We start from the raw sequence: 12,546 nt of genomic DNA on the forward strand, positions 1-12,546 counted from the left end.
CGTGTCTGGTTTTCGTCGCTCCGTTTTTACTGAATGAAGCACCAAAAAAATGTGCGACGTACGTGAAACTGATGATAAAAAAAATAAAGCCAAAAATCACTCTCGGCTACATGTCATCCGTATCTATGTGCGTATATAGTAAGAGGAACAGGAATTTTCGCTACGTCAAAGGACGCTACCAGTGCAGCGAAAAAGCGGAAAATAAACCATTCACGCGAGTGCCGCAACGTAATCTAAAATGCCCTCACTACAAAAGAGTAATTTATTATAACATTACTTCAGTTAGGGATGAGATATTGCTGCATCTATGGTCAATCGTTTCAACGAAACTTTGCTTGCTCGATTATTACTCGCATCTTTTGTGAAGGAACGGTGACCTATTTTTCTACTATTTATATGGTTTGATTATTCAGATTATTTAATTTTTTACTTTATGCAAAATATTCAGTACATGAAATGAATTCCCATGTATCAAGGTTTTGGCATAAAATAAGTGCAGAGGAAAATGGATATTGAGAACAAAGCTCATAAAGATATTGTCCTTCGATCAGAATTTTATTCTCGTACTTTTTTTCAACTACCTTTCATACTTTGAGTTTTATGATTACTTTTTCTTTTTTGTCCTTTATAACATGTGCTTTTGTTTTCCTTTTCCGCCCATCTGCAGATCATGAAAACAATGATCACGAGGAGGTCGACTCGGACGATGACTACCGGTACCCGCCGCAGCCGAACCCCAACATCGACACAAATCGCATCGACGAGATCCCGGCAAAGGAACCCAACATCAATGCGGTGCCATTGAAGTCTGCACTGAAGAAGAAGGGCTCGAACCCAGGCACCCCAACGCAGGACAATCGGGCACTGGCGGTGCGCAACGACATGAATCCGTCTGCGACGATCAAGTACGTATCCTTGTTGAATCGGAACTCGATGTTAGTATTTCCACTGGCAGGCAGATATATCCATATTCCCTCACCGGTAGGAGCACTAGAGAGAGACGAATCATCTGTTTCCCATGGCACACCAGTAAGGGATCAGCTAGATACCGTAGAGACTTCGCCCCTGTTTTGTGTTGTTTAGTTTCGTTTCCGTTTGGATAAAATAGTTTTGTCGTATTCCATACTGTCAGGTATTACTTCTTGTGTCTATATAGGTGTGTCCTACGATAAAGCAGTTTGTTTTGGGCACGACTCCGGCTCTATCGACACTTAGCGTTACCTCCTTAAACCCTTCTAGCATCTCTAATGTTGCTGAATGTTGCTTTTTCAACCGGATTTCCATAACATCGTTACAGAAGAAACCCCGCTTTCAAATGAACGTTTCCACTCGACATATATAAAAAGCCTCCTTTTTCTCAATCTCCCAGAGTTATAGACTTTATCAACCAACTTCGATTTTTTAATGCACTTCTCCGTTCAAATGTCCTCGCGTACCTACTATATTTTATCTCATCCTAGATATCTCTCTTCTCTCTTTATCTTTCTCTCTCTCTTTCTCACTCTTCACTATTACCTTCTGTGTGTTTGTCCCCGTGTAATGTAACTATTGAACAACCAACCATTCGTTTCTGTACATTTTAGGCCAGTTTTACGACCACGGATTAGAATATGGTAATTTCAGATGATGTTTGTTATTCTTTTGTTTTACCTTTTGAATGCATCACTTTTCTCACATGGTTTATCAGTGTCATTTTTAAGTGTTGTTATTAACCTTGGTTGCGTTTCCGATTGTCTTCATTTATTGTTCAAAATATATTTAGATTTCGCTCACATTATTTTGTAAGGCCATGCTCAACACGGTAACTGTCTCATTGTTGGAAGTAAACGCATACATAAATGTATTTCGTACGCAAGTGGCGACGACGGCAATCTTCCAGATTAATAGTATGGGCACGTGGTAGCTTTTTGCACGTTTAGCTTGGTGGCCTTTTTGTGCCGCATCAAATGGATGATAGTATTCGCATCCCCCCAGCGTAGTGAAACAGTTCTATCTCCAGCTCGGTACTCACGTACATTCCATGGCTTAACTGGAACACCTTACAAGTCACTATATCCCTGCACTACAACAGCATAATACGCATTACTCTAGGTGAATTTAAATATACAAAGAAAGCAATCTATGTCAAGTAACTCACGGCGTTAAACCTTGATCCTTTTTTTTTATTTTGATGATCTGAACGCGTATCCATGCGTGGGTTCTATTCAATGATTTTTTGTTGCGAAACTTTCAATGAACTACCATCCAAAATGGACATTGGTATTTTTGAGTCCTTCTGAAAATAATAAAATTGTCTACCCCGTGCATGAATTTAATCAAGCTTTCGGTGGAGAATATTACTCACTCCAGCGCGGGTTTCGTCGGAAAGGAAATAAAAACCTATCTACATCCGCTCGCTGGGATGATTTATGCACGACCGGTGCTTCCGCCCCGCGAACCAACTAATGATGGATTTCGTCCGGAAAAATTAACATTTGAAAATAGGATCACGCACGCTCGACCACCACGAAGATTGCACGGATGAGCTAGAAAGATTTTCATTTTTCCACCCCCAACCCAACGCACGCAATGTTATGAATATTAAGAATGTTGTATCAACCGACCCCGGAGTCTCGGTACTGATTGCGGCGCTACGGATGGTTTATGCTCGCCAAAGCTTCAATAAAATACGGACGATGCTGCCCACCCAACAACATTTTTATTATTCATCTTTGCTGGCGCTGTGCCTGTGTCGACGCGAGAAAAATTAACCCAGAACGCATTGTTTTGCTCGTCGGGAAAAGAAGGGTTTTGCTCGGGGTGAATGTGAAAAGCTCGTTCAGTTCGGATCGATTGCGAGAATGGGTTCACCATAGGAGATTTACCTTAACCGGAACAGATAAAACCAAGGTTTGAAGCTACACCGAGTGTTAATTTGTTCGTCGAAAAAGAGCTCAAAGTTGGACATTTTTTTGTTCATTTACAGCTACCTCCTTTCGAGACATGCTGGGTAGCGCGGGTGTAGATTGGAAAATCTTGGCAAATCTAATTTTCCACCGTCGACGTTCTGCACGTAGGTTGGACGAAGACAGCGGTTGATGCTCATTTGCAAGAGTATTGTTGGGCGTTGTGCCATAAAAAGCCGCTGGTTTTCGTTCCCTTCGTCAAGGCAAAGAACATTGTTAAATCTTCAGTATCAGCTTGTTTAATGGAAACATAATTTGTAACTTCTTTTTTCTCTCTCGAGGGAAACAAAGTGTCATCCTTTAAATTGTTTCAGAACATTTTCTAAAACTTGTAATTACTATTTCATAAATCAAGATTCCTTTCATACTTTTCACATGTTGTTCGAAGTTTAAAAAGTAAACTTCTTTCTTAACCGATTCCGAAATGATTTTGTTTCATTTTGGCTACAGAAATATACATCTTTCGTGTTGACCGCGCATTGAGGTAATGATGAACCCAACACAATATTGCACAATAAACCACAATTTGTAAGCGGAGAGACCTTTACATTGCTACATACTCTCTAGTGTAGCCAGCGGGGAAGGCAAAATGAAACTATGTGGAGAAATAAAACTCATACAACGTCAAGCGGGTGTGGTATATTGGCATCCTTATGCTGGGATCTGCTTTCTGTACTAGCTGAACTTGACGTGATATTGCTGCCACTATATCAATACTTGCAATAACCACGTTTTTCGCACAGGAAAAATCACTCTTTGAGCGACTCCCGGCTTTTGTTTTGCAGACTCCTAGTGTCTTAATTAGAGACGCTCGAGCTGTTCGCCCGCACGTTGCACTCGTTATATTGTGCCGATGGAAATCCCTCGGCGAAATGTTGGCTGTCGAACCCCGTCCAACGCTCAACAATGGCTTGCAATGGTGTTGGGCAAATGTCTGCTTCCTCACCACACACCCCTCCCCCAACATAACCTTTTAGTTGCCTTTTTGTAAAAGTGCTCACGCTCTTTCCATTGTGGTTTGCCATGTCTGTAGCCCGTGGCACTGCGGTGTTGTAAGAAAGTAGTAACACCACGCTAAAGGACACGTACGCTTCCCGTCGGGTGTGTTCTCCCGTCTTCGATCGGGGGCTGGGGGGTTCCAAGAAAAGAGAGAACCACATTGTTGAGGCGGATGGTTTATCTTTTATTCCTCTAAGCAGAAGAGACGAGGCGCGACACCGTACCGAATCGGTAAAATAATCGTCCAGCTAAAAAGATATCAGACAGTCAAAGTGACATAGATCCTTGCTTCGCGCCACCACCCACCACGTCCGCCATTAAACGACTGCTACCGCCCTTAACTAACCCCGGAGCGAATGCGGAATGCGATTACGCCACAAGCAAACTGACGCTTTACGCGAAGAGACGGATGAAATTATCGGTGGTGGTGCTCCTTTGCTTGCTCGTTAATTTACGTCAGTGTGTGTTCGTTTCCTCTCCGCCGCTTTCGTCTTTGTTCTGCACGATGTGCAAAGTCTTTGGATTGTGCTTCCGTTGATCCTTAATCTGCGACGTTTTTCTTCAACAAGAGCGGTCGTTTCCTTTGTCTAGGCGAAGGCGCTTTATATCCTTCCCAAGATTAATGATGGTACGAAACCCCACGCTTCCCAACTGTTACAATAAAATTATCAAACGTTGAACTTGTGGAATTTTTTTTCCCGTCGGTGAAATTAATTAAAGTTGTGCGCATACCATGGGAAGGAAAAAATATCCAACTCCCATCATCTGTTATATTTTGCTTCCTGATCTCTTTAATTTTTAAACAATACGAACAGTACGCAGTGTCAGGCGACAACGATCGATTACGTACATGGTTGTTTGTTCCATCCGATAAACCGTTGAATAATTAAATTAGTTTAACTCTGATCAGCGATGATGGAACGGTTCGCAGTACACGCCGCCAACCATCCTCTGCTGCATTCGGCCATTATCATGTAATCCTAAACGTGTCAGCCTACACGTTAGTGAAGCGAATATGTAAACGAATCATCTCTCCGTTCGGATCGCGATGCATTTCCTTCCGAATTTCCCGAGTAAGCAAAACCCACCAGAGGTGTGCTGATAAATCCACGTGGGATGGTGGAGTTTTTCTCCAAAATTAATATCCAACTCTATTCTCGTCGCGCCCGTGTGTGTGATATAGGAATGGCTGTCGGAAACATAATAAAGCCACTTTGCCAACACCCCCCCAAACCCTGCTACTCACCCCGGGCATAAGCACAGTACGGCAGAGCTTTCACATGTAGAAGGGTGTTTCCACATTCCGGTGGCACATTTCAAAAGCTTTTCCTTTGTCAGTGCCGCCGGCACCGAGTGCCATCTCGCCATCGGCGCACTATTATTTGTGCACGGTGGATGATAAATTATTCCATTATAATGATAATGTTTTCTCGCCGGGTTTTTACACGTGAGTATGCTTGATGTTGGAATGTTTTGAGGGTTATGGGTTTCAGGTTTTGTAAGTACATTTTGGGTGTGGAATTCTTACACGATCACCCAAAGATTTTATCATTTTTAACCCACACTTCATAGTGGTCAATAAGATAAGTTAAATTAAACGTTCAACAAAAAGGTCTAGAAGTCTAAAGCTATTTGCCAATCAAGGGATCATTGGTGGAAATTGGTTTGTGTTTAGACCATGGAAAACTAAACGAAAAAATGACGTTCCGAGTTGCATCGTGGATAAGCGAGAGCTAGAAACGAAACTGAAAAGAGTAAAATTATTTTTGTAACTGTAAAGACAATTTTACCGGTTACTGGGAATGTAAAAGTAAGACATTTTATAATACAAGATACAATCCTTCCATTTTTCTCATATTTAACTGAATAACAAAATATGATTCATCTGGTCAAGATAATTTCTCAAGGTTGATGTTACGAAAATATATTTGCATGAGCTATTGAAATTTTTAAAGTAATTGGTTATTAACAACACATCACTTTGAATGCACGTTCTATTAACGATGTACATACATCATTTTTATAGCGCTTTACTTCATTGGTGGTTTATGTATTGTGTTTTTGATCCACCGTTAAGTTTCTAAAGACTTTGGTTTATTGTCTACATCTGGATTTGAATGCTGGTTTTTTTTTGTATGTTTCCACTATTCAGTTAACCCTACCTTCTAAGATACACCATGTGTGCATATAACCAACCTTTGGTGTCAAAACGAAAGGAACGGTTCGAACAGCGTGTCAAACTCTAACAAACGATTTCTTTTCGCTACGACCAGTTCCCGACCGATGCGTTTCCAAATCGGCCTACCGAGTACGATGGAAAACAAGGAGAATACTCGTCCATACGTAATCCGCGAGGCCGGTGACGACAGCGACCAGTCGGATGGGCCGATCTGCTACCGTGATGAGGACGCCGATCGGGCGGCGAAAATCGCCCGGAAGGAGAGCCTCTCGATCAAACTGGCCCTCCGGCCGGACCGGCAGGAGCTGATCAATCGGAACATCCTACAGCTGCAGTCGGACAACGAGAAGCAGGAGTCCAAGGAAGCGATCGGGGCCCGGCTGATCCGTCGGCTCTCGATGCGCCCCACCGCTGAGGAACTCGTGGAGCGGAACATTCTGAAGAGTAAGTTTGCCTTAACCGATGCTTAAAGACATTTTTAACTGGTTTTCCCTTTTACGTTCTCTGCAGCTCAATCGCCGGCCGAGGAGAAAAAGCAAAAGGAAGAAAAGAAGCGCTATCTGCTGCGGAAGCTTAGCTTCCGGCCAACGGTCGATGAGCTGAAGGAGAAAAAGATTATCCGCTTCAACGACTACATTGAGGTGACACAGGCTCACGATTACGACCGGCGGGCGGACAAACCGTGGACACGCCTGACGCCGAAGGATAAGGCCGCCATCCGTAAGGAATTGAACGAGTTCAAGAGCTCCGAAATGGCCGTGCACGAAGGTAGTCGACATCTTACCAGGTACGCATCGAAAGGTAGCACCACAACATCGAGCCTGGAAACCCCCCACTAACATATTTCTTCGTTCTTTCCTTTATTGTAGGTTTCATAGGCCATGACAACTGCAAGGGATGGCCAAGGAAAGCAAGCAGTTTGCCGTACATTATTTTACATTTCTCATTAGAAACTACTACGACATACATCTGATTGTGTACATATGAGTGCGCGTCAACAACCATCCTGTTTTTTTGACAATGGCACAGCATCAGCGTCCTCGTTGTTGTGGCAGCATCAATCCCTTTCCTAGCTCCGACCAGCACAGTGCACCCGAGACGCATTTGGTTGCCCCCCTCAGAAATCATAATCTGACCATCATCGGACGAATTAGTTTAAGTGAGTCAATGGTAGGACATAAGCGAGGTGCTCGTTGAGTATGAATTTTGTGGCACATTGTGCGTGCAAGTAGGGAAAGGGAAAAAAAAGAACGAATTCGAAAAATTCCATCATTCAAACATTTCCATCTCGTCTGGTAAACCGCGATCATTCGTGTCTGAAAAAAGGAACACAGCGATATGGACACGATCTCAAACTTCCGACATGTGTGCACGACCACCGGAGAATGTTTCGGTATTGGAAAACTAGAACTAGTCACTCTTGGCAAACATAACGTTCTAGTAAAAGACACTCATACTCTGAAATGCAGCAAATTCCATCCGTTTTCTGGTTGCATAACTTTTACCGGCAATATCTCGCTGAAATGTGAACAAGCCAAGGCGCGTTGATACAATTGATTTCCGTGATTAACTAACTATACTGGATATGTTTGTTTTTTTGTTTTTTAAGAGCGAAAGAAACAGGGCCAGACAATGGGAAACATCTCAAACCACTTGAAATAAGAAACACATAGATTCACAATTAAACACCGATGGAAAAAACGAAAAAAAAGAAAAAAAAGGCTTGGGAATACCCGTAAATGAGAATAATTATACTGTGATAATGTTGATGACGTTATTAGAATGTTACCGACAAGGAAAAGAGCATGAAAATTGAGTATGGATGGACATTTTGCGAAAAATTAAACAAAAGAACAATACATTTAAAATAAACCAATACGAAATTGAACAGAAATATGCAAACAGGTAGTGAATTTCAAAGCTAGGTGTGCGTCTAAATAAACAAAACCTGAAAACGAAAAGTGACACAAGGAAGGGTGAAGGTAGTGAAACGAGTGTTGGTTCTAGAAGTTGACTACACTGTTTTAACTTAACAGTCGTTTTGCGACAGGTGCATCCAGTGCATCCAAAACAAAACAATGAGTTGTGCGACATAAAATCCTAATTGAATTGGAAAAGTCTTCGTATTTGACTTTGTGACATTGTAAAGAATCGGGGCGAATGCGTGTTGAATAAATGTAGTTTGATTAAAGATGAATGGAAGAACCTTCACTAGATTTCTTCATCTTTCCACTGTCGCTTGGGTAAAAACCAGTGAAAAGGAAGTCTTAGAAGCAGCATAACCGTTTACAACTATTTTGACATTTGGCCCGAATTGAGCAATCGTGTACGGGAAATTTCTTCAACACGTGTTCGTCAAAAAAACACGATACTCTCTCCAACCTCCCCTCCCCCTAACCTTGTTGAAAGGGACAGGCATCGTTGCCAACACCCACCAATCTATAGCCAAAGGTATAAGTGTGCATTTCGCGAAAGCCGCGAATACGGAAGCGTCTGTGTTTGAAGTAAAACCATTACGAAACAGACTGCTTCAAACACATTGCAACTACTAGGTAATACAGTTGCTGCTACTACAATTACCGTAAAGCTAGAACTATGGTGCCGTTCGTAAAGGACATTGTGGCATTGCATTGTACATATCTTATCAAGAACACAGAGACGAAGACATGGTTCGATTATCCCCGTGAATGGTAGGGTCTGAGAAAAATGACCTCTCAAAGCGATAGGTGACGGAGAAAAGGGGGTGTAGCCAGAAGAAGAGTACATTAACGATTGGTTGGTGCAACAAATAATCGAGGTGTTTAAAATTATGCGATAACCTAAACCGTGAGGAATTTTGAACCCGGTGGAACATGCTGGCGTTCCATGTCGAAATCGAATCCGTATCGTTTACGGAAAGGAAACTTGTTTCACATATAAAGATAATAAGAATAATAAACAAAACAATGCTAATACATCATTAAACTATTGCAAAGCAAACTAGAGGAAATGGAGACGAACATTAAACTGATAACCTGACGCGTAAACGTACATCAAGCAACATGGTAAAGCTACAAACACCTGCACTGAAATGTAAATGGAACGTAATAACCGAAGGGAAGAACATTTTCACTGCTAGAAGATACAAGAGCAATGGTTTTAAAAGGGGTGTACCGCGAAAAATAAGCAAAAAAACGCTATTAGCAATTATGTAGCAGGATTCCGAAGATGTGGTAAAGGACTGGGCCCTCCTTTGCCCCCCTGATTTAACGACATAAAAGTAGGTTGGTAAAGACAAGCGGAATACTAAGAAGACATAACGCGGATGTGCGGTCGATGGGGACAAAATGGAGAATGTGAAACAATGTAGTATTCAACGAAAGCAATTAAGTGGATAAACTATTTGTCAGCTACTGCAGCAAGCATTAATGGGATGATGTGGACGATGAGAAACGAAATAAAGAAAAATATTTGGCAGAAGAATTTATTGTCTGCATTTGTTTGTAGTCAAGATCATCAGAATCTATAGTCCTTCAAACAACAGGTGTTTGAGGGAGGGGGCGAAGTAGTGGAATGCCACAAGTGTCAGCAAGTGAATCTATCTTTTGTGAACTTCCTCTTGCTGCGGAAAATCATTAACTTACATTAGAAAATAATCCCCACGCTGCCAAATGATGACTAATGGCACTGGACTGAGTAAAATGTATTAGTTTACCATAACAAATTAAACAAATCCTTCTTGGGGGACGGGAGGGGGAGTTCTCCCTGAGAGAATATGAGTGAAATTTTCAAAAACTGGCTCCTCAACTATGATTCCAACCGTCGTAACTTTCGTTCTTTATTCGTGGTTTTTTATTCCACTGTTTAACGAACGGTGGGAGAACGATCACTCGTGTCCATATAAATGATCGTTGCAACAAACTCCCACTCCCCAGTGAAATAGTAGAAATCGTGGACGATTTAAAACAACAATAACTACTGAGCTCACAAACACGTGTTATATTAAAGCAAAAAGCAATCGTGTTCATCGCTTCGTGAAAGCTTCCATTATTGGGAGTTAAACAAATTGGTTTATGTATCAGAGAGTGAATCGCAATGCCTACACAATCATAGCAACCCAACGCTACACACCGCCGAAAGTGGACGGTGTCAGTGAAAAAGGTGGAAAATTGTAACAATTTGGAATGGTGTAATGCAGTAACAGACGAAATCATCTCCCGTTTCAGTTTTCAAACGAAACACTAAATGTCCCCAACTTTACAGAGTAATAGATACTGGTTGATGCCAAGGCTGGCCTAAAGGGACAACTTTTATCTGTTCGTCGCCAACTGCAAGCAAGAAAGAAAAACAATGGGCAGTTTAGAATAGAAACACGTGACCAGTCTATCGTCGCTGAAATGCACATTGCTGCTGGTCGGACGTGTACGTGGTGATACTTTTTGCATAACGTTTCAACAAAAAACAAACAATAGAAATGAGAATTCTGTAAAATTTGGCTCACATTCGATCGTTAAAGCATGCAAACACTCAACCAAACAGTTTGCGGGAAATGAATATTGAACCCAGAACAAACATGTGAGATTGATCGCGAAAGCATAATAACAAAAAGAAAACACACTAGAATTGTAAATGTATTGCAAATATATATATTAATTAATATTGGAAAATAAAACATCAGAAATAGCGGATGAAACACGAACCGAGAATGTGGTACGTAAGCAACGGTTCTGAAACCGTTGGCAAAATCTTAAATCGTGTCAGGAGCGAAACAAATCAATAATTTGTTAAAAGAAGCAAACAAACAAAACGAATACAAAACAAATAACGACAAATAAAAAATAAACGAAAACTGGTTGTTACTTCTTTGCATGGCGTGAGTTTATCGTAAGTATGTTTAAATTACTTTAGAAACACTTGAAATTGCCATTCGTAACTAGAAACGTGTCAAGTTTCGTTGGGTTCATATTCGAAAATACCGCTCGAAATTCGAAGAGATAAATACGTCTCTACCCGATCGTATTCTCTCTCTTCAGAGAATCGGCTATTTGGTGTTGTCCACGTGTTTGTGACATATCGACGGCGTGTTCGGTTCTTGATGTAAAAACGTGGTACTGAAGAATGTTCCTTGTTTTGAATTATTGCATGGTTATCTAACAAAAACAATTGAAAAAAAAGTTTATTTTTATCACATTCGATGAGGCAAGTAGGTAAAACTCTTTTTAGGAGATGTGCCACTGGAAACATTACAGGCTCCAACTCTATTTTGCTCTGTCAGCTGTCAATCTTTTTAGGGCACGTTCTGGTGAATTCACGTGAGCCACGAGGCCGTGACCACGTTGTACCTGTAAAACGGAGGTGCGCATATTTAAACAACATGGCTTCTCCGCGCACATCGGCGGCAACAATTAGCATGAATATTGACCAAGTCGCTGGTGCTTTTCTGGAGCCTATTTCTTTGCTTATTTATCTATCCTTGTGTTATTGTAGAATCAATCCGTGTATCCTTCCACACGACATGTTTGCTATGCTTCTTAAAAAAAGACGGTAATTCCCAGATCCAATTTTCAATACCTAATTTCGCTTGAAATTTTCCTAGCGACCTTGAAACTGGAAAGCTTAGTTCCCATGTTTATACTCTAGTGGTAAACCGTAGCGTAGCATAAAACCTGTTTCGCTTCAAACTAGTTTCAAGTTGTGGTCAAGTATTAATTTCACCTTCGAACTACTTTTTTGAGCAAAGGTCGTAGATAAGACCAAATGAGCGGACCCAATGTAAGTAGACGGTTTTCAAGTGATGCTAGAGCCGCACATTGTGGTCAGTGCTGCTACAAACTGTGCTTCAAATTCGAGTTCCGCAAATAGTCAAACTGGCTGGTTCAACCACGTAGGTTCACCATAAATTATGAACCATAAATTCTAACTAACAAGTATCGTCATCAACTCGGGATATTCACATATTCTGCTCCTTAATTGGGTATAAATATTAATTGTTTTACGATCGTTTTGCTTTGCAAACTTTGCGATAATTTTAAATACTGAAACGACATGCCATTGGACATGCCGTCGAACGGCATACTCGAGGTCACGAACACATAGCCAGCTCGCCGGTATCGTAGTCGAATCTCCGAAACGAGAGAATACGATCGGGTTAAAAACGAGAAGCTTTCTCTCTTCGAATTCCGAGCAACATTTTCGAACATGGACCCGAGGGGACGAAACAACAGAAGCATGTGCAATCATCGCATCCATTCAAACAATAGACCAAATAACCTTACTGGAATCATTTTCATTCCCGTGCCCATATTGCTTTGCTTTACGTTAATAATAATAATTCCGGTAATTGCAATAATGCAAGAGGTGAGAGAATCTTCAAACATTCAATGCAATCAAAACATGAAGTTCGCGGCGTATCGATGCGCCAAGCTCATGCACACAGTCTCACTT

The 12,546-nt window shown here is 41.4% G+C and overlaps 1 protein-coding gene across 1 annotated transcript in view; it reads left to right on the forward strand.

Moving 5' to 3' along the window:
- The window catches only part of LOC131294843 (AT-rich interactive domain-containing protein 1B-like), an 84,874-nt gene extending 77,056 nt beyond the window's left edge, over positions 1-7,818 (forward strand). Inside the window, exons 7-11 of the mRNA XM_058322892.1 lie at positions 668-905; positions 1,584-1,613; positions 6,218-6,567; positions 6,634-6,910; positions 6,993-7,818. Coding sequence (XP_058178875.1) covers positions 668-905; positions 1,584-1,613; positions 6,218-6,567; positions 6,634-6,910; positions 6,993-7,008 — 911 coding nt within the window. The 3' untranslated portion in view covers positions 7,009-7,818. The remainder of the gene's footprint in view (positions 1-667; positions 906-1,583; positions 1,614-6,217; positions 6,568-6,633; positions 6,911-6,992) is intronic.
- Positions 7,819-12,546: the final 4,728 nt, after the last annotated feature.

Source organism: Anopheles ziemanni, chromosome 2, assembly GCF_943734765.1.
Source record: "Anopheles ziemanni chromosome 2, idAnoZiCoDA_A2_x.2, whole genome shotgun sequence".
Lineage (NCBI taxonomy): Eukaryota > Metazoa > Arthropoda > Insecta > Diptera > Culicidae > Anopheles > Anopheles ziemanni.